At 40.3% G+C, this 25,712-nt stretch overlaps 1 protein-coding gene across 1 annotated transcript in view; it reads right to left on the bottom strand.

The window, feature by feature from the left end:
- gria4b (glutamate receptor, ionotropic, AMPA 4b) overlaps positions 1–25,712 on the bottom strand; it is a 250,881-nt gene that overhangs the window by 213,041 nt on the left and 12,128 nt on the right. Inside the window, exon 2 of the mRNA XM_041800842.1 lies at positions 21,823–21,981. Within this exon, the coding sequence (XP_041656776.1) occupies positions 21,823–21,981 (159 nt within the window). The remainder of the gene's footprint in view (positions 1–21,822; positions 21,982–25,712) is intronic.

Raw genomic sequence — 25,712 nt, 5'->3', positions numbered from 1 at the left:
ACTTGCATACATATTTTGGAATGAGTAAATGAGACTCCAGATCCCACCGGACTAACTAGGCTTGCACTCGGTGGCAGCATACACAAAGAAAACAGAAGGGGTCCTAAAACTGACCCCTGAGGAACCCCGCAGTTAAGGGCAACCGAGGAGGAAAGCTCACTATAAAAATTCTGTTTTCTGAATATGACTGAAAGAGATTTAAAGCTTGCCCCTGGACCTCAAAGCAATCTTTAGGACTGGTGACCAGCAGGTTGTCATCAACCATACTAGATGCATCACTGAGACTTCCATATACAACACCTGAGCTGTGCTCCGCAGTGCCACGGTTTTGCTCCATCCAAAGAGGAGCAATCTTTCCCACTGGAAGCCTGTCTAAAAAGCTGCATCGAGCACACATCACGGAAGATCTGCAAGTTCACGCAGGAACAGTATGTCAACAGTGAATAGTTTTACTTTTTTGGGGTTAATTTATCATCCATTCTGGCAAGAGGGACCACACAGCAGCGCAGGGGTTAGTTCTGTGCAGAGTTTGCATGTTCTCCCCATGCATACGTGGGTTCTCTGCAGGCACTCCGGCTTCCTCCCACCACCAAAAACATGCTTAATTGGTGACTGTAAATTGGCTGTAGGTGTGAGTTTGAGCATGCCTGGTTGTCTGTTTCAATATGTCAGTCCCGCAATTGACTGAAGACTAGTCCAGGGTGTACCCCACCTCTTGCCCAATGAAAGCTGGGATAGGCTGTGCACTTTACTCAGTGTTAAATGTTGCAGTGCAAGAGCACGTAACTGGTAGCCAAAGCTTGCATTGCATAATAGTGACAAAAACACAAAGGCTTTCTAGGTTAAAAAAAAAATATTGGTAAATTCCATGGAGAAACTGTACCCATCTGTTACACTCGGGCAACAGATGGAGGCAATGCTCACGGAAATCACTGGAGGCTAATGTCACTACTCCTGCTAGGTACCTCATATGGCCCAACTTTAAAAATACTGAAATATCCCTTTAAACCCTGGTAAACCCAGGTTTATTCTGTAGCCAGCCAGCAGAGGGAGCTCTGAACAGTTTGGCATCACTCCTGGGCAGGTCGCTATGTCTATCCTGATATACAGCCTTTGAAGAGAACCTGTGTCCAATAACAATGAAAGAGTAGGAAAAGTAGTGTAAAGCAGAAGAGTATGAAGCCACTTCATTATGTACATGTGTACTAGTGTCCTCCTCTCCGAGAATTTTCAAGGATATTTCACATTCACACATTGACTTATCCTGACTTACTGCAGAAACTTCTGCAGTGGCCCTGGCAAAAAAATCCAAATTGGACTCCAAAACGTTGGGATATTACCAAGTGGACTTCATGTGTGAAAGGGGCTCTTGTTTCATTGGTCCAAACACATTTCAACATTTCTTTCCTAAAAAGGCTTTCTTGGACAAATGTTATGTTGTACCAACGTCATGAATGAAGCTGATAATGGCACACACTGTACTCTATCACCTACAGAGAGTTCCAAAAACAAAGACTGGTTCACAAACTCATTCAACTATTTAATCATCAATCATCCCATCCAGGATGATAAATAAACCAAATAACCAATGAAGCACAGAGGACATCCTGTTTTAATGAGGTGATTTCAGGCCATTGTGTTTAATTTATGACAATCATGTTTACTCCCTTCATCAAATTTACCCGTTTCTGTTCTCTGTGCTTTATCCCTCTCTGTAGTAGGCATCACAAATTCAACAGAGAGATGCTCAAATCTGAACAGAGCCCTCTGAGGGATCAACACAAAGTAACTGGCATGACTTCCTGTCCCAGTTTGGAGTGAATCCATCCCAACATCCTCACATCCCAAAATAGATTTCTAATTGAGTAAGAAGGTGACGAGGCAGCTTCTCAGCACTGATGGCTTCAAAATGTTCAGTCATTCCCTTAAAAGACAGACATTACTAATCAAACTCGATGGTTTTCAGTGATGTGTCACTGTAGACATAAAATGAGAAAAAGATACTGACATTATCCTTTGGTTTGAATCTTTTTATGCCAATCTGCATAAAATAACACTCTGGTTTCCCTTCATTTAACAGTCTGACTGTGAAAATTTTGGTTAAATATTAAAGCTGGATACACATTAGATGGTTTCAGGACTGATTCTCTCCTCTATGAAGCTTTTAGCTAATCATTATTTGTCCAAATATTCCTTAAGTGCAGGAGCCTATCCAATCTGGACTCATAATTATAAAGCCTGTGTGATTTTTTCAAGCCCAAATCAGGCCGCCTCTGACAGAATACCCGGATAGTCAACAACAGTGAGGAGGGAAGTATCATGGACCAAGTGTTGGATAAAGCTTGCAAACATGGCAGCAATCATTAACTCTGCCCTGAGCCCAGTGGAATACTGAAAAAGAAGACCAGCTTGTGGAATTATGTCAGCAATACGACTGCTTTTTTAATGTTTTATGCAAGATGTATGGCCAACAGCCAGCTGACTGCATCAAAAGCCCTGCAAAATTGAATTTTTAAACTTAAACTTTGTGAGGTCATGTTTGATCAGGCAAGTTTCTGTGAGATGTCATACCTGTGGAACCTCTACTGTAAAGTTATTACCACAAACATCAAGTTTGCTGTCTTGGGATCTGACTACATCAACTACTGTGTGCACTGGGAGCAGGACCGACCCCAGGCATAGGCGATACAGGCAAATGCTAGGGGCCCCACACGCTCTGGGGGATGCCGGCGTGAGCCCCAAACATTTTGAATGAAACGTTGAATGTAGTCTCCCATGTTTCCAAAACCAGTAAAGATTTTAAAATGGTCTAATGCAAAAGTGTCCAAACTTTTTCCACTGAGGGCCACATGCTGAAAGTTATAAGGATGGTGGGGCCACTTTCATATACCTCACCTTTATGATACTGAAGTCAGAAAATCCAAGTTAATTTAGGTAAAGATGTGCTTAGTGATTGGATATGCTTGGATGCTGACAGCGAGTCATTTCAAGGATTTTAGGAAGGCCTATCAGATTTCAGTTGAGCCCTGGTTGGCCCTTGCTCTCACTGAATCTGAATGAGAATGATGCTGCATGTACCAGAGAATTTACAGTGTCGTCTCAGTTTAAGTCCCAAACAAAGCACATCAATAAATTGTCCTGTCAAAATGTTTGTTTACAGAATTAGCACAGCAGCACTGCCTAGCGCTGAAGCTAAAATATACACTAATCCATATAAACCCCTACTGTATTCACAAACTATTTTTTCCTGTGTTTTCTTATTGACAGATGAGTGTCATTTTTGTGTTACTGTCCCGGACGAGCCCCCAAGGTCACACAAAAATGTACTCGTCATTCAATAAGAAAAGAGGTAGACAGTCAAGTACAAGCTTCCTGTTCTAATGTGGGCCATTTACACCTGTTATAGTATTTGCTGTGGGCCAAATTTGGCCCCTGGGCCATCGTTTGGAGATCCCTGGTTTAGTGGGTCTCCAGCCAGAGAAAATATTAATCTTCTGTTCTGGGTGACTTTCAGAGGGTCAATGTGAGGTATTCCTGAGTTCCCACACTCATTTTCAGGGATGAGGTTGACACAGACGGACGTCTTTCTCATGAACTAACTGATGTTAGCAGAGGTGTGCGCCTCTAAAATGTGCAGGAAAAGCAGGTCACTGTGTGTCAACCGTGATTAAGTGACTAGTCAGCTGTTTTGCTGACAGCTGGGGCTTAAGCCCATATTATGATAAAACTAGACAACAGGAAATATGAACAGAAAAATACAAGAAAAAATCAGAAAAGCACGATTTCTACAGGCAAAAGTCAATATTTTGTGCAGCAGCCTTCACTAAGAGAGTTCTTTAGATTTGTCTCTCTCTGTACAGATCCTGTTCTGCCTCTCTAACATTGAGGTCTGGACTCTGTCAAGGTCAGTCCGTGTCTGTCTGTGTTTATCAGCTGGTTTTCTCTCCAAACATAATATCACTGCATTAACTGAGTTCCTCTTTTCTGTGGCTGTCTGGTTGATTTTTTCCTCCGTCTTGTTTTTGTTTCATTTACTGTATTTCTGCTTTTAAAACTTGGCAGCTGAAGCCGGAGCTCTTTGGACGGACTATTGATTTCATGAGTGAGAGAACATCTGTTAGTTCAAATTAACAGTTTACTGCTTTTCAGTGCAAGTTGTTTCCTTGGAGTTCTTCTTCAACCCTCCTCTACAAACACACAAATACAGATACACACAAAATACACTAATGCAAACACAAACACCTCAGGGGGGCACTTACATAACCAGAGCACGGATCAGGAGGGGGAGGTGAGGGGAGGTGCAGAGGGAGGGGAGGGAGGAGACCGGGGTGAAGGAGAGGAAATCACAGTTTAAATAATTTACATTTAGTTTGATATTCATAGTGTGAGTTATATGGTGGATTAAACTTGAAGTATAAGGTATATGGATTTTTTCAGTTAACAGAGTTTATTTAATTCCAATTGCCTTTTAAAGGTCACATATTTCACCCTTTTAAGACAAGTTTATATTGGTCTCAGAGGTCCCCAAAACATGTGTGTGAAGTTGGTTGCGGAAAAACCTCTCCAGTATTGGATTTTTGCATGTCTAAAAAAACCCTCTGTTTCAGCCCTGCTCAGAACGAGCTGTTTCTGTGTCTGTGGCTTTAAATGTTAATGAGCTGTCTGGCTCCGCCCCTCACAGGAAATGGATGTGGCTAAATGGATGTGGCTCTCCTGATTGACCTCTCGGATCAGGAGAGGAGGGCGGAACTTTCTTCCAAGAGGGGAGGGCAAACCAAACCTGGGGGCGGGGCTAACTCCCCACATGACATCATGAGGAGAAATCTGAGAATGGCTTTTTAGGCACACAGTTTCTGAAAGGTGGTGAAAGAGAAGGGGGAGGGAATGGACCTGGAGCCAGGGGCCCCTTTTTTTTGTCAGAAAAGCCTGAAAAAGTGTTTTTTTTTTTTTTTTTTTTCATAATATGTCTCTTTAACTGTATAAGTAGGAGAAACCAGAAACAAAAGCTCAGGTCTAAGGAGGTTAATCTTCCTGAAACTTTAGATCTCAGTTGAAAACAGAGGTCTGCAGGAATTCCTTGAAGAAAAGTCCCTGGAACTAAAAGTTCTGGGTAATTTTGGTTAAAAAGCACCTTACGTCTGCCCCTTGATTGATTCTGTCTCTCACAGCTGGGACTGGCTCCGTGCCCACCCCAACCCTGAACGGGACATAAGATTTAGAAAATGCCAGAGGAGTTTGTCCTTTCATTTTGCCCTCAATAAAAACACTTAATATAGGGGGACACATTCATACAGATGTCTTCACTAAAATACAGCTAACGCTGCAGAGTTACATATTGCAGGGACAAGCATCAAATGCTAATGCAGCTAAGAGGCTGTGATCTCCAGTTTCTGGCTTATTTACTTATTTTGAGGCTTACATTTTACCTTTTTAGCAACCTAATGAATGCCTTCTTGTAAAAATCCCTCTCCTCTTCCTCTCACCCTCCACATCCTCCATCTTCCTCCCTGCTCCGCCACATTAATCTCTCATTAGCAGCCCCCTCCCCCTCTTTCCCTCCTTCCTTTTCTTTCTTCTACCACACACACTCACACCCTTGCATACATCGCCTAAGGCCTGTACATTTTCACCCACACATCAGAAAAATCCTCAGACAAATGTGGGGCCACAGACAGCCATTTAAAGGGCGGCACTCCAGAACAGAAGAGCCCCTCTGAATGGAGCCCACAGAGGGAGAGATAATGGATTTAAACATGCTGCACACATGCACATTATTCGTGTGTTGGATGCACTCACATGAATGTGTAACACATATGAGCTCTGTTCCCTCCTCAAGGACTTACAGGAGTGGCGTGTGCTGAGCAGCAGCAGCAGCAGAGGAGATGTATGTGAGGTTTCCTCTGCTGCATGAGTGCATACAGGAGTGCAGTCTGCTCCCTCTCTGGATGTGGAGTGAGTCAGAGCGCCTTGCTGAATATAAATGACTCAATGCAGATTAAGATGTCACTGTTTCAATGAAGGCGAAAGCAGGGGCAGCATGTAGGAGGTCAAATTAACCCCTTCCACCCCCGCACTGCTCTTGTCTGGCTGCGTGGTGAAGAGGTTACCGACAAACATGTAACAAAGATCAGCAGGGTGAGAGCACAGAGGACAAAAAGGGAGCAAACCACAGAGGAATCATGATGAGAGATTTAGCTTATTTTCCACATGATAATGCATGTAGGATGTAAGTAGATCTCTGCTTGAATAAAGGTTGATAATTATGGTGTAGGGTTGACAATTTCACCTTCATCCACACTGTGTGAATCCCTTTTCTTTTCCTGTTTATTGATAATATTCATGTATCTAACTCAGTAAAGATAGCATAACATATTTTTCACTTTCATCCTTAGTTGGTCAATTTCACAGCAAATAATTTCATTTGTTAACAAACCTGTAGAGTAATTTTAGGTGAACATTACGTGAAAATTTAAAAAAAAAAAAAAAAAAAGGGAATATAAAACAAAGAATGCACAATATCATTGGCATTACATCAGTATTGGCAGATATCAGCTTTAAAAGTTAACCATTTGTATCAACTATACACACGAAAATAGTTGGAAAAACAGGCCTATATGGGCTGTACATATTGGTCTACACTGTAAATATTAGCCTATATGACCTGTAAATGTTGTCCTAAATCCACTGAAAGTGTCAGCAAATATGGACTGTACATACATGCCTATATGAACCCTAAATATTGGTCTGTATCAGCTGTAAATATCTGCCTATACAGCTGTAAACATCAGGTTGTATCAGCTTTAAATATCATGCTATATCAGCTGTAAATATCAGACTTTATTAGCTGTAAATACCTGCCAATATAGCTGTAAATATCAGGCTATATCAGCTGTAAATATCAGGCTTTATCAGCTGTAAATACCTGCCAATATAGCTATAAATATCAGGCTGTATCAGCAGTAAATATCAGGCTATATCAGCTTTAAATATTGGCCAGTATCAGCTGTAAATATCAGGCTATATCAGCTTAAAATATTGACCTGTATCAGCTGTAAATATCAGGCTATATCAGCTTAAAATATTGACCTGTATCAGCTGTAAATATCAGGCTATATCAGCTTTAAATATTGGCCAGTATCAGCTGTAAATATCAGGCTATATCAGCTTTAAATATTGGCCTGTATCAGCTGTAAATATCAGGCTATATCAGCTTTAAATATTGGCCTGTATCAGCTGTAAATATCAGGCTATATCAGCTTTAAATATTAGCCTGTATCAGCTTTAACTATCAGGCTATATCAGCTTTGAATATTGACCGCATATATCAGCCTTTATCAGCTGCAAATATTAGCATGGATCAGATGTACATATATGTCTGTATGAGATGTTAATATCAGCCTGTAACTAATTAAATAGTTGCCTATGTCAGCTTTGCACATTGACATAAATCAATTGTAAATATCGGACTACATGGCTGTAAATGATGGCCTGTATCAGATGTAAATATCAGCCTTTATTGGCTGTATATTTTGGCCACTCTTCTTAGGGTGGAGCAAGGGGTGGATACGGTAAGTAAATATGGCTCCAGGGTACTTACTGGGCGATAGTAGGGTTGCCATGTGCCCCTGGTTCTGCTGTGGTTATCCCAAGGGACTGAAAACAGCCTGCACTCTCTGGGTCTATTACCACTGGTGAAAAAGCTTGGACAAAATAGATTTCTTCAAGCTTGACCTTAGAGGCCTAGCAACACACATGTTTGTCGACATGTGTTGAGCTTGATTTTGTACACCCAATCGGTGAGGTCTTAACATCATGCTGCACTCCAGTTCAGTGATTATCATTGGCTGTAAAAATGGAGAAAAAATGGAGTGGGTGGAGTCTGACTGTAGCCTGAACCCCTCTCTGACACAGAAGACTTCTCCTTTCAATTATTCGCTTCACATATTCTCCTCATTTTCATTCCACTTCAACGTGGAGAATCTAAGCTTAAAGAATTATCCTGCAGAGTATTGTTAAGGTGAAATCTCCTCACTGAGGTATTTTTCTCAAGTGTATCAGCTGCATTGTACCAGAAATAGACTGGATATCCCCACTTCTTAAGCATTAATCCAGTACCATGGACTCAGAGCCAAGATTTCCTGTCTATTTTCTGTTTTTCTTCTCAGAGACATTTCACTTGTGATTTTGATAACAGGCTTCTTGAACACAGGCCACTGTCAGAAACACCTGGACGTTCTCGTTGACTTTCAGTCCCGGAGGAGATGCACTCACATCTGAAGCACAGACTGTCGAGAAGCCATTCAAGTTCAAGGACTCACTAACAATCACTCGACTGTCCAAAACTTCTGCACATTAGCAGCAATGGCACCTTGACAGCGAGGCACAGATCCATGAAATGATGGCGCTGCTGGCACACAGTTTCATAATAAAGCACGCAGGCTGTTTTGCTGTTGATTCCACACATGTGAGAGATGGGGATCTTCTGTTGTGAGACCAAAAAAAGCAACAACAGGCTGAGATCTGCAGTCAGTGTGCATGCATGCCTCACTTTAATGCTCTGTTATAAAGCTAATGAATGCAGGTTTCAGTCTCAGTGAGATGAAATGTTAGTGATGCATCATGCAGCATTTGTAGGTGACATCAGGCCCCATTAAACATTTCACTCCCCACATGATGTTCCTCCAGGCTGGTCAGTAAAATCTGTGTCACTGTAATGACCTCATGTTCTCTTCTCAAATGCTCTGACACGGCCTGACTGTGCTGCAGCTCGCACAGACGTTTTCAATCAATACTTCTGCCTGTTTTTACACCTGCTCTGCTTGTTATGCTGCATCTATGATGGGTAATTCAGGCTACTCCGGCATGTCTCTTCTCACACCTAACTCATTTTGTTTCATCATTATTTTACCGCCTTTCAAAGTTGTTTTTAATAGAACTTTTTAGTCTACAGTTCCTGTAACTGCTTTATTTTATTATTGGTTTTTGCACAGGACATACAGTAAGTGCCTATTTTCATCCCCATCAGTGTCCTTAAATGTCCTAGAACAGTGTTACTCAACCAAAGAGCCAAACTGCTGAAAATACATTTGCAAGAACCATGATCTAAATGGTGAAAGTGGCAGTTAAAATAAGTTAAAGGTGGCAAAAATTGTCAAAAAGCAGCAAACACTGGGAGAAATGAGGCAGAAATGGGTGGAAAGTGACCAAAGAATGAGTCAAAACTGGCAAAAATGTTGCAAAAAATGAGTGAAAAAGTGATTAAAATGGGCAAGAATCAGGAAAAAAAGGTGGGAAAAATGGGCAGAAAGTGGCATTTAATTGCAAAAGGCAGCTTAAATGGGCATGAAGTGAAAAAAGGGGCAAAAATTTGCAAAAAGCAGGATAAAAGTGTCAAAAAGGGGAGAAAAGTGACAGAAAGAAGTGGTAAAAACTGAGGGAAAAGTGACTAAAATGGGCAAAAATCATAAAAGGTGGGAAAAATGGGCAAAAAGCATTAAAGAGTGGCAAAATAGGAAATTAGTGGCTTTTCATTGCAAAAGGCAGTCTAAATGGGCAAAGTTGCAAAAAAGGCAAAAAAAAATGGGTAAAAATTTTCAAAAACCTGGATGAAAGTGTCAAAAATGGGCTAAAAGCACTAAATATGGAATTAAAGTGGCAAAAAAATTGCAAATAAGGGCAACGGAAATATGCAGACAAAAGATAGAGGTTGACAATTAAAGCCTACTGGGTAGTGTGGGAAATAAACTCATTAATGTTACTTGCAATGGATTATTTCTGAGGTAAAGATTTCCTTTTTAAGGTTTGGGGGAATCATTTTTTCAAATTAAGATATAAAAGAGCCACAAATCATTGAAAATGAGCCACATGTGGCTCTAGAGCCACATGTTGAGTATTACTGGCCTAGAAAGACATAAACCTTAGAAAAGGAAGGACACTGGGTTCTCACAGGCCGAGTGGGAAGCTCCAGGTGAATGACAGGCACTTTTCAAGTTGGAAAAATAAAATATAGGAGTACAGCTGCCTTCAGGCTCTCTCAAGCGAGCCAATGATATACTACACTGTTATTTAATCAGGGCATATCAAGGACATGAACCAAGAAAAAATGCAGACCATTTTCCTTCTTCATGGTCGTCATCGGGGAGTGGAAGAGTCAATATACACTAAAATATCAATAAATATACATACAGTATATATAATAATAATGTGATACTTCCATGCCCTACAGAAGACCCTATGCTGTCTAAATCGATCAGCATTTAATCCAGGTGGTTCATGTTGTTATGATAATTGGTCTGATTAAATAACAGCATATTTAGGGTAATCTTGCTTCTGCCCTTAGGGTCTGAAAAAAGCCCTGCAGCATCCTTCTTCTCGAACAAAATTACCCTTTTGAATCCTTGAGTCGAATGCACATTTTGCATCCTCTCTTTTTAGGAAATTATACAAAAATAAATGAAACCAAAAAGTGAAGCAGACTTATCAGGCTTCATCTTTTCTTCCCAGGGCTAGAAAATCACAGCAGAAGTTGTGAAATCAATGGATTCATCAATTCTGGTCTATGAGGAAGATTTCATTAGACATTCATTTTAAGGCATTTGCTCTCCTATATGACTGATATTGTCTTTAACCCTTTAAAGCATTCATCCATCCATTTTCTATACCACTTATCCCGTAGAGGGTCACAGGGGGCTGAAGCCTATCCCAGCTGTTAATGGGCGAGAGGCAGGGTACACCCGGGACTGGTCGGCAGTCAGTCGCAGGGCTGACATTTAGAGACAAACAGCCAGGCACGCTCACATTCACACCACATTCAGAGAGATTAATCAACCTAATAAGTCTCTGATGGTGGGAGGAAGCCACAGTACCTGAAGAGAACCCACCCATACACGGGGAGAACATGCAAACTCCACACAGAAGGGCCCTGACTGGGAAGTGAACCAGGAACCCTCTTGCTGTGAGGCAACAGTGCTAACCCCTGCATTGCCCCTGTATCATATTTGATACACACTTTTATGAGACCTCTATCTTCTCATCATAATCAATACAATATTTGAAATCTTTTGAATACAATCTGATCAATGATTTTTTTAAAAATCCCTCTAGTGAATAAAAGATTAAAAATATATCATTTTTCACCTTTTTTGATATCTGTAATGTTCATTATAAAGGATTAAAGGCCAGGCTTTTATTAAAGAGCAGGATTTGTCAACCAGGAAGCATATACAGTTTGCCTAGTTTAAAGGAGAAGAGTTTTATTACTAAAAAGAACATCCCAAGATTGTTTGATCGTTCAAATAAAACTGCATTTACTCAGCAAATGTGACTGGGACATCACATAATGTTAGACATGCATCATTATGGGACTATTTTCAGCTGCAGATTAATGGGCGTTTGGTGCTTGATGCTCATTGTAACAGATGATGTGTATTTGTCATATTTTTGACAACAATGGTGCTGTAGGACACAGTGGATATTAACAGGTCATTTCATGGATTTGAATGAAATAAATATAAGTAACATCATGAGCCATAATGTTTAGCTTTACTGTGACTAGAATTTAAAAACAAGGTTGCAGAGCCACAAATGTGTTTTTAATGCCCTGTTTTGAAAAAGGGAGGGTAGAAATGTATGAGAAAAGCCCCAAACCACACAAATATCTCCACGCTTGGCTGAGGTGGCGAAGTTAGTATATTTATAAGAACAAAATGCAACAAAGTGCAATGAAAACAGCCTTTATGAATAAATCATGACGAGCATGAAGCATATTTGTCACTCCGGCTTCACTGGAGAGACAGAAACAGCAGATCTGTGTGGAGCAATGAGGGGACTGTAGCTCTCCTCACATTTCTCCATGAAACAAACAGAGACGCTTTATTTAATCATCTCACTACATGGATTTCCACCGCTTGAGGTGTGACTGGTGCCCTTTTTACAGTGTCGTTTCAATACTTCTTCTTCTGCAATGTTTTTAAGTCAATCAACTGGAAAATTAGCTCCAGCAGCTGCTGAGCTGAATGTGCTCAACTCAGGCAGTGGATTGAAACACGAGGATTCATATTGCATTTGTAGATTTACTAGAAATATGCAAAACATCTCAAATAACCTGACTGGTGACGTGCTGGAGAAAAACTGAACACATTTGGCGTTTAAGTGCAGAGTTGTAACATCAACAGCCAGGGGGATCTCAATCATGTTAATAAGAAAAGATGGCTGTCAATGGAAGTACAACTATTCCTACCCTAAATGAAACATATAAAGTTCCTTTTTCCAACAAATGAAACAATGCAACAGTATGTCACCACACTATGCTATCATCATTACCTCCACCAAGGAGGTTACTGGGATCGGCAGGGTTTGTTAGTTTGTTTGTTAGTTAGTTTGTTAGCAACATAACTCAAAAAGTTCCGGACGGATTTTGATGAAATTTTCAGGAAATGTCAGAAATGGCATAAGGAAGAACTGAATAGATTTTGGGAGTGATCCAGATCACTGTCTGGATCCAGGAATTTTTTAAAGGATTCTTTACTATTGGGAGATAGGGCTAATGGTGGAGGTCTGTGCTCTCTGAGTGCTTTTCTAGTTTATTATTGTTACACAATGATCACTAAGGCCAGCTAATGTTTGCTCTTAGCATTAGCATCTAGATCAAAATTGCAATTTCAGCTGAAATTGCATGGGGATGCTGAGAGCTGAATTGTGGAAGAACTGCTGAAAATAGCATAAAATGGCAAAAAAGTAGCTGAAAATGGCATTCAATAGCACAAAAAAATAATAAAAAATAGCTGAAAGTAGCCCTAAAAAAGCTGAAAATCGCATAAAAATAGCTGTTTTTGGCCTAAGAGTAGCTGAAAATTGCATTCAATGGCTGAAAAATATAGAAATAGCTGAAAATAGCATGAAAATAGCTAAAAATTATAAAACTTAGAAATGAGAACAGTCATAGCAGTTGAATGACGAAGAAACTGAATTACTTAAAGTTAAAATGGTGTCGATATGACAAAGTATGAAGTAGGAGATAGCCGGTGCGGAAGAATAATAATAAACAAAATGGCCGACGTGAATATCAATAGTGTGGATGCTCAGCATCCCCACTATTCAGTGTCAGCACATACACAGAAGCCCCTGTGTGCCAGTTTAACAGCACCAGGATTTGAGACTTGATCCCATAACCAGTGTGCCAAGGATTTTAGGATAGTTCATGCAGAACATGGTAGTCATACGCCCAGCCATGATCAGCTGACGGTCTGCTGATCCCAGTTATCACCTCCCAGCTCCCACAGCCAATCACAGCTCTCTGTCTGAACACAGTGGTGCATTTAAATATGAAATACTTCTCACTAATCCCGGTTTGCATTCATACTGATGCACCCCACTGCTGCTGCTGGCAAAGCTGAACCTCCTCCACCCCAGCCTCTTCCTTTATGGCACAAAGCTTGTTGCACCTTCATATTCAGATTCATGCTACTATGGATTAATTGCTTTTGAACTATTCAATACGTATTGTCATGAGTGTGTCTATACATATGGGGGTTTCTAGCCATGAACTCCCTGTAAAGTCAAAGCAAGTTGCTTGACTAACCCAGGGAGCATCTTCCAAGCAGAGCCTCCTCCGCCTATTTCAACTGTACAACTATTTTGCAATTAAATGGATCAATGTATGATGAGAGTGTCCCTGAATAAAATTGAGTTACTTGAAGGGAGATCTAAAGGCTAACATGCAGAACATTTGCAGTTGTCACGCAGCAAACATGAACCCAGTCTAAGGCATTATAGTAAAACAGTTTTTCAACCTTAAATTCCTTGCTTAAATCTTATTATAAAGTGAATAATCCAATAACACCTCAAATATTTCCTTTAAGGAAGACAAACTATTCTCATTTTTCCATTTTTAGCAGAATCTTAATTTGCCCCACTGAGTTAATTACTGGGAATAAATCTCAGTCTGTGGGAGACGCTGAATACCTCCACTGCAACTCGCAGAATAACAAATGTCTTGACCATTGTCTCATTTGTTAGTGATAATTATACCGAAGTGTCCCAGTTAACTTGATGCTGATACATTACGGATATCTGTGTGTACTGCAGAAACCAGGAGCTTTGAATGCTGTGAGAGAACCAATGAAATTCTGACTTATTAGCAGCTGGAATTCACAGCCAGTGGCTATAAAACCGGTGACCTGCTGTGAGTAATATGGAGACTTTACAGTTAATCAAACATGTGAAACAGAATCTATCAGAGTGTCTTGGGCGGCAGAAAGATTATCAATGGGACAATGGGAACATACAATAACATTTGTCCCCGTCCTCCCACCAATTATCCCCATCAGCCGTCCCGACAGCAGCGCTCCGAGCGCCTGAATGGCCTAATCTCTCTTCACAAATTAGCTCCCTCTCTCATCTCCCCTTCCCAAATGTACGCTCTGCCCTTAAACGTCACATGCTAACGCTGCCTATTCATAACCATTATCTCAGAGCTGATGACAATAGAGTGAAACAAGGAGCCCGAGAAGGGGGGAAAAAAGGCATAAAGACCCTGGGAAATGCAAAATGTGGGGGTGAATACGAGCGATGCGGTTCGATCTCAGATTCCCTGCTGGCCCTGAGCTATCAGAGCCATTGATTGGCTCATGTAATTCTGCTCTGATTTGGCTTTGGCCAATCAATGTGCTGCAGACTCACTTCCTGTGACTGTGCGGCCATTAGACTAGGAGGTGAAAAATTCCATAGTTTCTGAAATATGCAGTTTACAGCCACCCAGGCCTCCATGGTAGAAGACCATACTGTCACTGAGAGCTCCTCTAACAGCCACTTCCTGTCTCTTTGCCTCATTTCAGAGCCGGTATTGACCCACTGAACACAAAATGCCTTTAGAGAAGAATGTGTAACCCTGCAAGAGAAATACAAGAAAATTCAAAAGGATTATTGAATGAAGATGTTTCCGACTCAGCAGCTTTAGTCTTTTATTACTTCAGAAAATCTTTTATTCTGCTTTTGAAAAAGTTTTTGAGTAGCTCAGAAGAAATACTCAAAGCCCAGTCATAGTTGGATCAAGCTCATTGTGACTATATATATATGTTTGATTTTAAATAATTTCCAAAAATGGAAATTCATGTTGTTTTTCTATTTAAACTCAACTCACTGTCCACTTTGAATTAACTGCACCTGTCAAGTGATTATTTATGTGTGCATATATGCAGTATATCCCCCCCTTAAACTGTTTTAATGGCTCATTTTATATTCTCTTCTTGTGCTCATAACCCACTTTTCCTCCATTTTTCTTTGCATTATTCTACATGCTGCAGGCACAACTCATTTCCCCACAGAGATCAATGCAGCTTCATCTACTGTAATTTCATCTTAGAGGTCAATAACAGGCCAAACCTCACAGATAACATTGGTTTCAGGTCTAAAAATGTAACGATGAAGTAAATGCTTACGTCAGCAGGGTTTCAAGGTTTCGAGTGATCCAGACAGAGAAAAGCAAAAAGAATGTTTTAGGAGGAAATCAAACCTTCTGTGCCCTGGAAGGCAGCAAAAGAGACACCACTCTTATTAGGGTCAAAAGCAGATGACAAGTTAGGATGTCTTCAGTGTAATTCAGGGAGTTTGGATTCATGCAGAGTTGAAAAAAAAACACAAAACATATATCTGTTTTTGCAAAGACTTACACTTTCCAAGGATTTCACTATCTTCAGTGTCCAAATGTCAACAAAGCAGAATAAACCGTAGTTAAATCTTCTTAAACCCAACAGAAAAGGTGCTTCTTTTACCTCCTGTTAGGGCTGAACAATAGTTGATAAATTTGACATGACAGTACCTTATCTTATATGTGATATACATTGCATTACGGCAAAAAACAGGAAGTTATTCCAAATAAATGCAGAGCAATTCTATGGGTTTATTATATTTATCCAAACAACTGTAATTGAGTTGCTTTTTCCGAGACAGAGTGGCTGCAGACTGCATATCTCAGAAGCCACTCCTTGCAGACCACTACTGTGAGATTCTGTCAGATCAGAAATACATGCCAATGCTTTCAAAATAAAATGAGATTATACTTCCTGTTAGGCAGTAGTTAAGGCTCAAAAAAGGCTTTATGCATGAATGAATGGTTTGAGCCAAAGCACCCGCCTTGCTGTCAGAACAGAAATACATCCTAAAACTTCCATTGATCCATTTTCTATACTGCTTATCCTGTTGGAGGTCGCGGGGGGCTGGAACCCATCCCAGCTGTCATTGGGTGAAGGGCTGGGTACACCCTCGACTGGTCGCCAGTCAATCGCAGGGCTGACACATAGAGACAGACAACCAGGCACACTTACATTCACACCTACAGCCAATTTAGAGTCAAACATGAGCATGTCTTTTGGTGGCCAGAGTACCCGCAGAGAACCCACGCATGCACAGGGAGAACATGTGAACACACACAGAAAGGTCCTGACCAGGAAGCGGACCAGGGACCTTCTTGCAGTGAGGCAACAGCGCTAACCTATTCCGCCACGCAGCCCCCATGCTAAAAATCATATTTATCAAGGTAGGGTAAGGGTAAGTTCAAGGGTTAGGATAAAAACACTGAAAATCAAAAACATGACCTTCAAAGCCTGATTATAAAACATTTATCACAGCTCAGTAAATGATCAGTTTACAGGAAAAAAGCTAGTCCTCCATGAAAATACTAACACAGCAATCACAACAATCAAACAAACTACATTAGCTATGTTAGATTATGCTACATTTGCTGAAGCTAGACCCATTTTAAAGGTAGTTCTGTGAACTGTGGCTAGCTTTAGCACCATTAGCCTTAGCTACAGCTAACATATCTACATCGGCTTACGCAGTGACAATAACTACTTAGCTAGTGAAGCTATATTAGCTTTGGCTAAACTTATCAAAGCTAAAGCAAGCTGTACTTCTTAAAAAGGGCTATACATAACTTAATCCCGGATTAGACATCAGACCTCTCTTCTCTTTAATTTATGAAAAGTAACTCAGTCTGTAATGTTTGAAAAGTGGTTATTTCATGAAATTTTGTTTATGAATAAAGTTGAATTAAAGAAAAAAAATGTATACTAGCACTGGCAAATTATGTTCCTTCCGTTCCAACAGAGGCGGTGTCTCATAGCGGTGGTCTGTCAGAGGGGCGTCTCAGATCTGCAGTCTGCATCCAGACCCCTCCTCTTGATGCCTTCACTTACATTATTTTGAGTACATTTAAAAATATATCATTTTACTTTTACTTAAGTATATACTGAGGAAGTATTTTACTATTTTATATTTTACAAAGCATAAACTACTGAGTAAAAATGATAAATGCTAAAAGTTAAAACAAGGCTTTAGCTTTCTGGCATGAAACTGCTGGCAGTAAATCACTGCACATAACAGTCAGTAGCACACAGTGAGAACATGATTCATCCCAAAACAGCAGCTGGATTTCACTTCATCATAAAGGTGTGACTTTACCTACATAACCACATTCTCAGGTTGTAATAGCCTATAAAGAACTTAAATATTTACCTGGACTCCTCAGTTGCTACTCAGTACTTAAAGTAAACTTGACATTACATAATTTTACTGGAGTTGATTATTAGCGAGTACTTTCACTTCTACTTTAGCAAATTTTAACCAAACTAACTGTGCTTTGGTTCTACAGTGGTCTTTTACTCTTTCCACCTCTGGTTTATAAATGGGAAATTAATGGAGCACCAGTGGTTAGGAGTGGTTAGGACTTACCCCGTACACAGATGCTGTTCTGGTGGTTCAGGTTTGGATATGACCTGTGACCTTTCCTGCATGTCCTTCCATCTTAAATTCCACCACTATTCTCTGTCCTGTCCTCTCCAAATGGTATTGACTGTCTCTCCATGTGTACAGTAAATCACAAACAGCAAGTGCTAATTGTCCGATTGGCTATCTTAAAGTTAGACTAATTAACCTCACAGTAACCATGGAGATTTATGGGTCTAATGGATCATTGTAAGGGGGAACATTAGGCCCTTTGTTGTTACAGGCACTGAAATATAGAGTACAATACCGACTCTCCTTATTAGCCGACTGAGAGGATAAATTTCTAAAATCTGTCATTCACACACAAACACACACTACACCCCCTCACTAACCAACAAACATAACAGCCCTTCATTCTCTGCTTAATTTAGCCATTGATTTTTCTAACACCAGATCACACCACAGATAGTAGAAGACATCAGGTCGCAGTGTTTTATGGCCTTTTCGGGAACCCCCACAAACACGCCCGCCCACACATGCACAGACACCCACACAGAGAAACAAGCAAAGAAAGAGGACGTTTCCCCCGGGATCAGCACTAAAAAAATAAAAACACTGACTACTACTGTTAAGAGATCTAAGAGAGGCGGAGTGTGTGATTGTTGTGTGTGTTTACAGCTGCTGTCCCCTTCAGCGTTTGTGACTGTGCTCTCAGATCAGATGTGAACCAGCAGAAATACACAGACACAGCCGCAGAAACACATCACCGCATACACATGCATGTGCGATCATACAGGCTTAACACAAAAACACAATGAGCTGTTGCACTGGCAGGGGATGTCTGGCCTGTATGTGCCATTTAGGCCTCATTTATAATAATTCCACATGTTTATCACAGAATATAGCTATTTTATGACTGAATTCCTCCAAACTTTACAGCTAAAATTACTCTAAATCTGCAACTGAATCAACCATGACATGCCTGTTAAATATCATAACACCAATATCTGTCTTTATTTTCTAAATTGCTTTGATTTAACTATTAAGAAAGCACTGAAGTTACAAAACTAGTTGTTGAGGAAGTTAGATGCAATTTAACAGCTACTCGAACCAGGAAGTCATTGTGCAAACTGTCGGAGTTCTCCAACAGAAAATTTGAGTATCAATTAGTGATTTTAAGAAGCCACAGTACTTCAGAACAAGAATTTAAGTGGTGCAATCATAACTACAGGACACAACACATGGGGCTGCCAGTGGCCTTTTGACTGTGTACTGCTCATCAGCACTTCAAATCCCAGCTTTGAATGAAGAAACAAGAGGTTTTAGTGTAACTGAAGGTTATGAAACCCAGAAAAAAACATCAACATGGAGCTCCATAGCATCCAAACTTCATTCCCCTTAATTGATATCTACTCCTCTACAGGCCAAATCATGCTCAAAATAGCTGACAGAAAAGTCTGACTCCATAGAGAGACCTGTCCATCTCTCCCACTCTTGTAGCTGTTGTTTATCGTAATGACAGCTCTAACTCCATCTTGACTTCAGTCTGCTGAAGCTGTCTCCTTCCACTGCAAAAGCTGCTTTAAGTGTTGCTGCACCTATTATGTGGAATCATTTCCAAACGATGGCTAGATTTCAGTTCTCTGGTATCATACAGTGTTTTAAGGAACTTGTGTCTGAACTACTTAGGATACAAGAAGTTGAAAGTCAAAAACACGACCTGCAAAGCCTGAAAACAAAACATATATCACAGCTGAGTTATCGTTCAGTTAACAGGAAAAAAGCTAGCCTTCCATGACAATACTAACACAGATTATGTGGCTTTGGCTAAAGCTAATGAAGCTGTTTTAGCTGTGAAGATAACTTAGCTATGTAGCGACATGGCGCTAGCATGGCTAAACCTAAAGCTACCAAAGCTACATCACTAACAAGGCTTAAGCTAAATCAGACAAAGCTACATTAGCCATGTTAGATTATACTACATTTGCTAACGCTAGACCCATTTTAAAGGTAGTTCTATGAACTGTGGCTAACTTTAGCACCATTAGCCTTAGCTACAGCTAACAAAGCTACATAGCAGTGACAATAACTACGTAGTTAGTGAAGATATATCATCTCTGGCTAAAGCTAACAAAGCTAAAGGAAGCTGTTTGTGTAACTAATTTTAAAAAGGGCTATACATAACTTAATCCAGGATTAGACATCAGACCTCTCTTCTCTTTAATTTATGAAAAGTAACTCAGTCTGTAATGTTTGATATGTTGTTATTTCATGAATGTAACTGCTAAATTTTGTTTATGAATAAAGTTGAATTAAAGAAGGAAAATGTATACTAGCACTGGCAAATTATGTTCCTTCCGTTCCGACAGAGGCGGTGTCTCATAGCGGTGGTCTGTGAGAGGGGCGTCTCAGATCTGCAGTCTGCAGCCAGACCCCTCCTCTCAATACCCATACTTCTATTATTTTGAGAACATTTAAAAATGTGTCATTTTACTTTTACTGAAGTATATACTGAAGAAGTATTTTACTACGTTGTATTTTACAAAGCATAAACTACTGAGTAAAAATGATAAATGCTTAAAGTTAAAACAAGGCTTTAGCTTTCTGGCATGAAACTGCTGGACGGTAAGTCAATGCTCATGACAGTCAGCAGCACATAGCAAGAAAGTGATTCATCCCAAAACAGCTGCTGGATTTCACTTCATCAGAAAGGTGTTACTTGACCTACACAACCATATTCTCAGGTTGTAATAGCCTATAAGGAACTGCTGGGAGAAAGTGATTGCCACTGTTTCAAAATGTGATTTATTATGCCGGGCATGGGATTAGAAGAATGAGTGTGCAACTATGAAAGTATTTGTAGTTGTTCATTCTGTGTTTTTCTGTTCCTCTTTTATTATATTACTGCAGAGCATCCCCGGAAAAGAGACCTCGGTCTCAGTGGGCTCTCCCTGCTAAAATAAAGCAGAAATAAAATTGATAAAAATTTAAAAAGGCAGGCGAATCGTCCCTAGTCTGGTATCATCATAGATGACGCTAAACAGTGCTAACAGGCTAATGTTGGTTTGCTTTTTGAGTCATAGGTATTTTAGAGTTACTGTAGCTGTTGTAAAGCAGTTCCTGTAATCTGGCTCCCTCTGCTATCAAAGCCAGAGTCATGGCTTGAGAGGGTTTACCTCTGTGTAATGTTTATCATTTTCTTACTGATTATTTCTTACATTTAACGCTATATCAGTCAGTACATTAGAGCTTAAAACAGCATGTGCATAGTGCACGAGTAAGGAAACATTGAGACAGCAACATCTAGTACTCTTACCCATGCCTAGTTTCAATTTAAGAGCTAGTTTTCAGTTCCTGCCTGATTAGCCTGTCGAAAACTTTGGTTTAAGATATGTCCAACCATCAGAATACCATTGTACCTTTATACCTATACCTTTAAGGGTTTGTGTCCACAGCCTCTGTTTAGCTGACCTCTGCTGGGCCAGTATTCATAACATTTTTTTGAACTGCTCATGCACTAATTATTTTCATCTTTTCAAGGAAATATCACCCCTGAATCATGAAAACAATATAAAGGAATCCTGATCTGGCATTTTAACAGCTGCAGACATGGAAACTTTGGCCAATCTGTTAACATGGGTCCCACCACTTCCTGATATGACTGGCCAATGAGGGACAAGCCACTCTACAAGTGCAGCACTGTGCCAAAGTTGTACCTTTTACTATTAGCTCTAGAAGAAACAGCTGATGACAAGGGTGTTTTTAGCCCTCTGGATGCTAACTGAAAATGCTGGATTACATTGACTTTGTACTGAAAATAAGCCCAGCCAGCTTAAGTAATATAATTGTGGTCACAGGCCCTAACTCTGCTTAAAACTCTGCAGCCATAAAATATGCACTCACTGACCCCTTCATTAGGTATACCTGTTCAACTGCTCTTAAATGCAAATATCTTATTGGTCAATCATGGCAGTAGTCAATGCATTCTGGCATGTAAACATGCTCAAGATGATGTCCTGAAGTTAGAACCAAGCATCAACCTGAATCAAACTCCCAAAAAACAAACAAATACAACATGAAGCAGTGTGGCTGACTTACAGGCGTTGGTGACGGCGAAGCTGTTGGCCGTCTCGATGTTGTCCACATGAGGCACCAGATTGAACGGGGCTTCCGAGGCGTTCGGGCTGGTGTTGTGCAGGAAGATTGCCAACCGAAAGGCAGTGTACTCCTGATCAGTGTTTCTGATGAACAGACCGCCTGAGCACAGAGAGGGGAGAGAAACACACAAGCACAGCTCTGATGAGGGAAGAGTGAGTAAAAAACAGCACCTGGGAAGAATTTAAAATCCCACCATAGACATTTCAATCACTGCTGATGAGAAAAGAGACATCAAGCAAGTGAAATAGAGAAAGAAAATGATGAAACAACCCCCCCAACCACAACCTGCAAAATTCAAAAAACATACACAGGTAACATTTTAAGGCCATTTGGAAACAGATACAGACGATGTTGAGGCTTTCAAAATTTCTGATACTAGAAAACTAAATCATTCTAAGATCAAAGCATTGTGGCACATCATAATGTATATACCAATGTTGTCAAAGTGTCCAACTTTTAGACCCTTTTCAGTACTTTTCATTACCATCATGGTCTAAAATGTTGCAGAAGTAAAGTCACTCAATGTATGTGGGTGGCCTGTGTTCAAGCCTAACCTGTCGCTCCCTTCCCTGCATGTTATGCCCCACTCTCTCATCTGTGTTTCCCACTCCATCTACTGTCCTCTCCTCTTGATAAAAGCCTACAAAGCCAGAAAATAGTTTCCCTAAAAAAGACTGTTACAGTCCCCTCAATATCAATGATTGACAAAACTAAAAACACTGAATTTTTTAATTAAATTAACACTGAACGGTGCTAGTCAGCATCTTTTTAACATTTTACACATTGCAAATCAGTGGAAAATTTACAGACTTTCAGCTGTTTGCAATGAACAAATCAAATAAGAGGAATTGAAATAGCTCTGCACAACAAATGCCTAGAGTGGTTTCCTCAAATCCAACTGAAAATGCAACTTATGATTTCTCCAGTCTCAAAATAATTCAACTCCTTCATGGCAAGAATCTTTAGTACTTAGTTGAGCTCCTTTGTGCTTCAACTGCCTGCTGCAAACAAGATGCACAGCCAGACACCAGCTTCTAGAAGTGTTACCTGAGGAATCTTAAACCATTGATTTTTTCATTGAAAAAGCATACGTTTGTAAATGTTCATAACAGACCTAATTTGCAATGGGGCTTGTATTTCTGTACTTCTTTAAAATTGGTTAAAACTCACTGACTGGGGCACAGGTGGTCTTGTGGCTAGGTCACGCCTCGTGTACGCAGGTGGCCTGGGTTCAAGTCTGGACTGTGGCTCTTTCCCTGCATGTTATTCTCCACTCCCTCATCCCTGTTTCTGACTCTGTCCACTGGCCTATCTTTTCAATAAAAGGAATAAATAGCCCCAAAAAATAAATCTTTAAAAAAACACTAACATATGTTTAGGGTGACCACCAGCCAGCATGTCCATGTGGGGCCCATATGGGTTATATGTGGGCTACAATATGGGTCCCATGTAGGTTTGTCCATGGGTTACATGGTGGCCCCACCTGATCCTTGTGATTGCCCATGTTTACTACTAGCAGGATCTATCCTGGATCTCTAGAGATGGGGCCTATATGGGACTCATATGAGCTGATCCACACTTGCAGTTCACATGGGCAATCACAGGTGGGACCACCATGGAACCCACGGACAAACCCACATGGGACCCACACTGTAGCCCTCATATAACCCATGTGGGGCCCACAAGGACATGCTAAAAAATTCATGAAAAATGGTGATACAAGGTTTTGGCTCAGCATCAGTGATATATCTACAAGCTGGGTGCTTACGTTATCTCAAATATTCCCACCAATTTTCAAAGCAATATAAACTCTTCTGTTTAATATTTGTAGAAGGTGTGGTGTCATGGCGGCTGCCATGGCAGACGAGGAATAAAAAAATAGGAATTGACATGAAAACTCTTTGCTGTGTGAAAGACTGCTTCATAAAGAAGCATGATCTCCTACTGGAAGCTGCTGTTCTGTTGGTGTATCCTATTAAGTTTAGTGCAGTGTACCTGTGATGGACCATCATTATTCTCCGTCATTGTCTGCAAGTTCATTTGCCCAAGTTTGGCCCTGTAATGTAAAACTTCATCCCCTCCAACCTTGGTCCTACTAGGCATTTCCAGGTCCAGTGGACCTGCTTGGCACACTGTGGCTCACTTCCTCTTTTGAATCAAGGACTCTTTTCAATTAACGCTGCACTTAATGAATTTAAATATGTTACTAATTCCTGCCTGCATTAATGCTGCTGCTGGTGGCAAAGCTTACCTCCTCCACCCCAGCATCTTCCTTCATAGCATAAAGCTTGATGCACCCTCATAATCAGATTCATGCTACTATGGAGTAATTTCTTTTGAACTAATTCATTGTATTCAGTATGCCTTATCACAAATGTATCCATTCATATGGGGGTGACTAACCTTGACTACACCAGGGAGCATCTTTTCAGAAGAGTCTTCTCCACCAGTGTTAAATTTGGCAGCTATTTTTAAATTCAGTCTTAGTTTTAGTCTTTCAATGAAATGCATTTTAGTTTTAGTCGCAGTTTAGTCACTTCTGTTCATTGAAGATTCAGTCCAGTTTTAGTTGACGAAAACTCAAAACATTTTAGTCTAGTTTTAGTCCATAAAAAGTCCTCACATTTTAGTCTTTACTTCTAGTCAAAGCATTTATTTTCTTGCCTAAATCTGGTGCCAAATCATGGTAGTGTGGTCTCTGCACCCTGCCAAACCTGGGGTCCCTGCTTTCTACAGCTGAGAGGCAGAAGAGATACACATGTATTGTTTTATGCCAGATATACCCACAGTGGAGAAATGTCACGGATTTTGAATGTCTGATGAAAACTAAATTACATTTTAGTCTAGTTTTAGTCATCTTGACGAAAACTAAACTTAGTTTTGTCAGTTTAAGTCATCAAAGATCTATTTTTGTTAATTTTAGTCTAGTTTTTGTTATGGAAAAAAAGGCTGTCGACAAACATTTTTAGTCATAGTTGTAGTCGACGAAATTAACAATGTTCTCCACCAAGTAAGACTGTATATCCATTTTGCAAGAAAATGGTTAGATGTATGACGAGAGTATTCCTGACTGAAATAAGTTTATTTACTATAAAGTCAACTCCTGTTTCTGTTACAGAGAGGAATTTCACTCACTGAGGAAGAAAAGCTGTTAAAAAAGGACATTCCTGGTTAACGCTGAGAGCTACTCCAAACTGGGCAGGGCATTTTTAACAGCTTTTCTCCCTAGTTTAATGAAATTCATCCAGAAAACCTATACAGGGTGTATTGCTACACCCCTTCTTTTGGTATTGTTTTGGCAGAATTTACATACTGTGTGTTCAGAACAATTCAAATCTGCTGTCACATTTTTAACCACAGCTGGCACACGCTCAAGAGAGAATTAGTTCTGTCTAAATTACACAAATATGTTGTGGCATTTATTCAGTATGCAAAAGACTGCATACAATCTGAGGGGAATAGCATTAACCCAATACTGAGAGGCTCACTGAGAATTTGACCAATACAGGTAACACATCCAGCAAACCAAGAGTTAAGAAGCCAGTCATGTCTGCTGGAAATTACCTCTATGAGTGCTCTGGCTCCAATATATAGAAGATAACATTACTTGTCAAAGGTTGTAGCCTTTCCTCCATTTACCAATTTACTACTTGACATCCCTGAAGTTCTGCACTTGACACCTGAGCAACATTAAATGGCTGAAAAAGGCTGTTGGAGATGTTTTATTAGATCACAAATGTCTCCGAGGTCAGGTAGTCTTCACACTGGTGGATTTAATTACTTGTTAGGCTGGCCTTTGTCTGCCACTTCTGTTGATTTGCTATGTTTGG

This window comes from Cheilinus undulatus, linkage group 12, assembly GCF_018320785.1.
Source record: "Cheilinus undulatus linkage group 12, ASM1832078v1, whole genome shotgun sequence".
Classification (NCBI taxonomy): Eukaryota; Metazoa; Chordata; class Actinopteri; order Labriformes; family Labridae; genus Cheilinus; species Cheilinus undulatus.
Note: the sequence above shows the minus strand (reverse complement) of the source record. Positions and strands in the feature narration are given on the sequence as shown.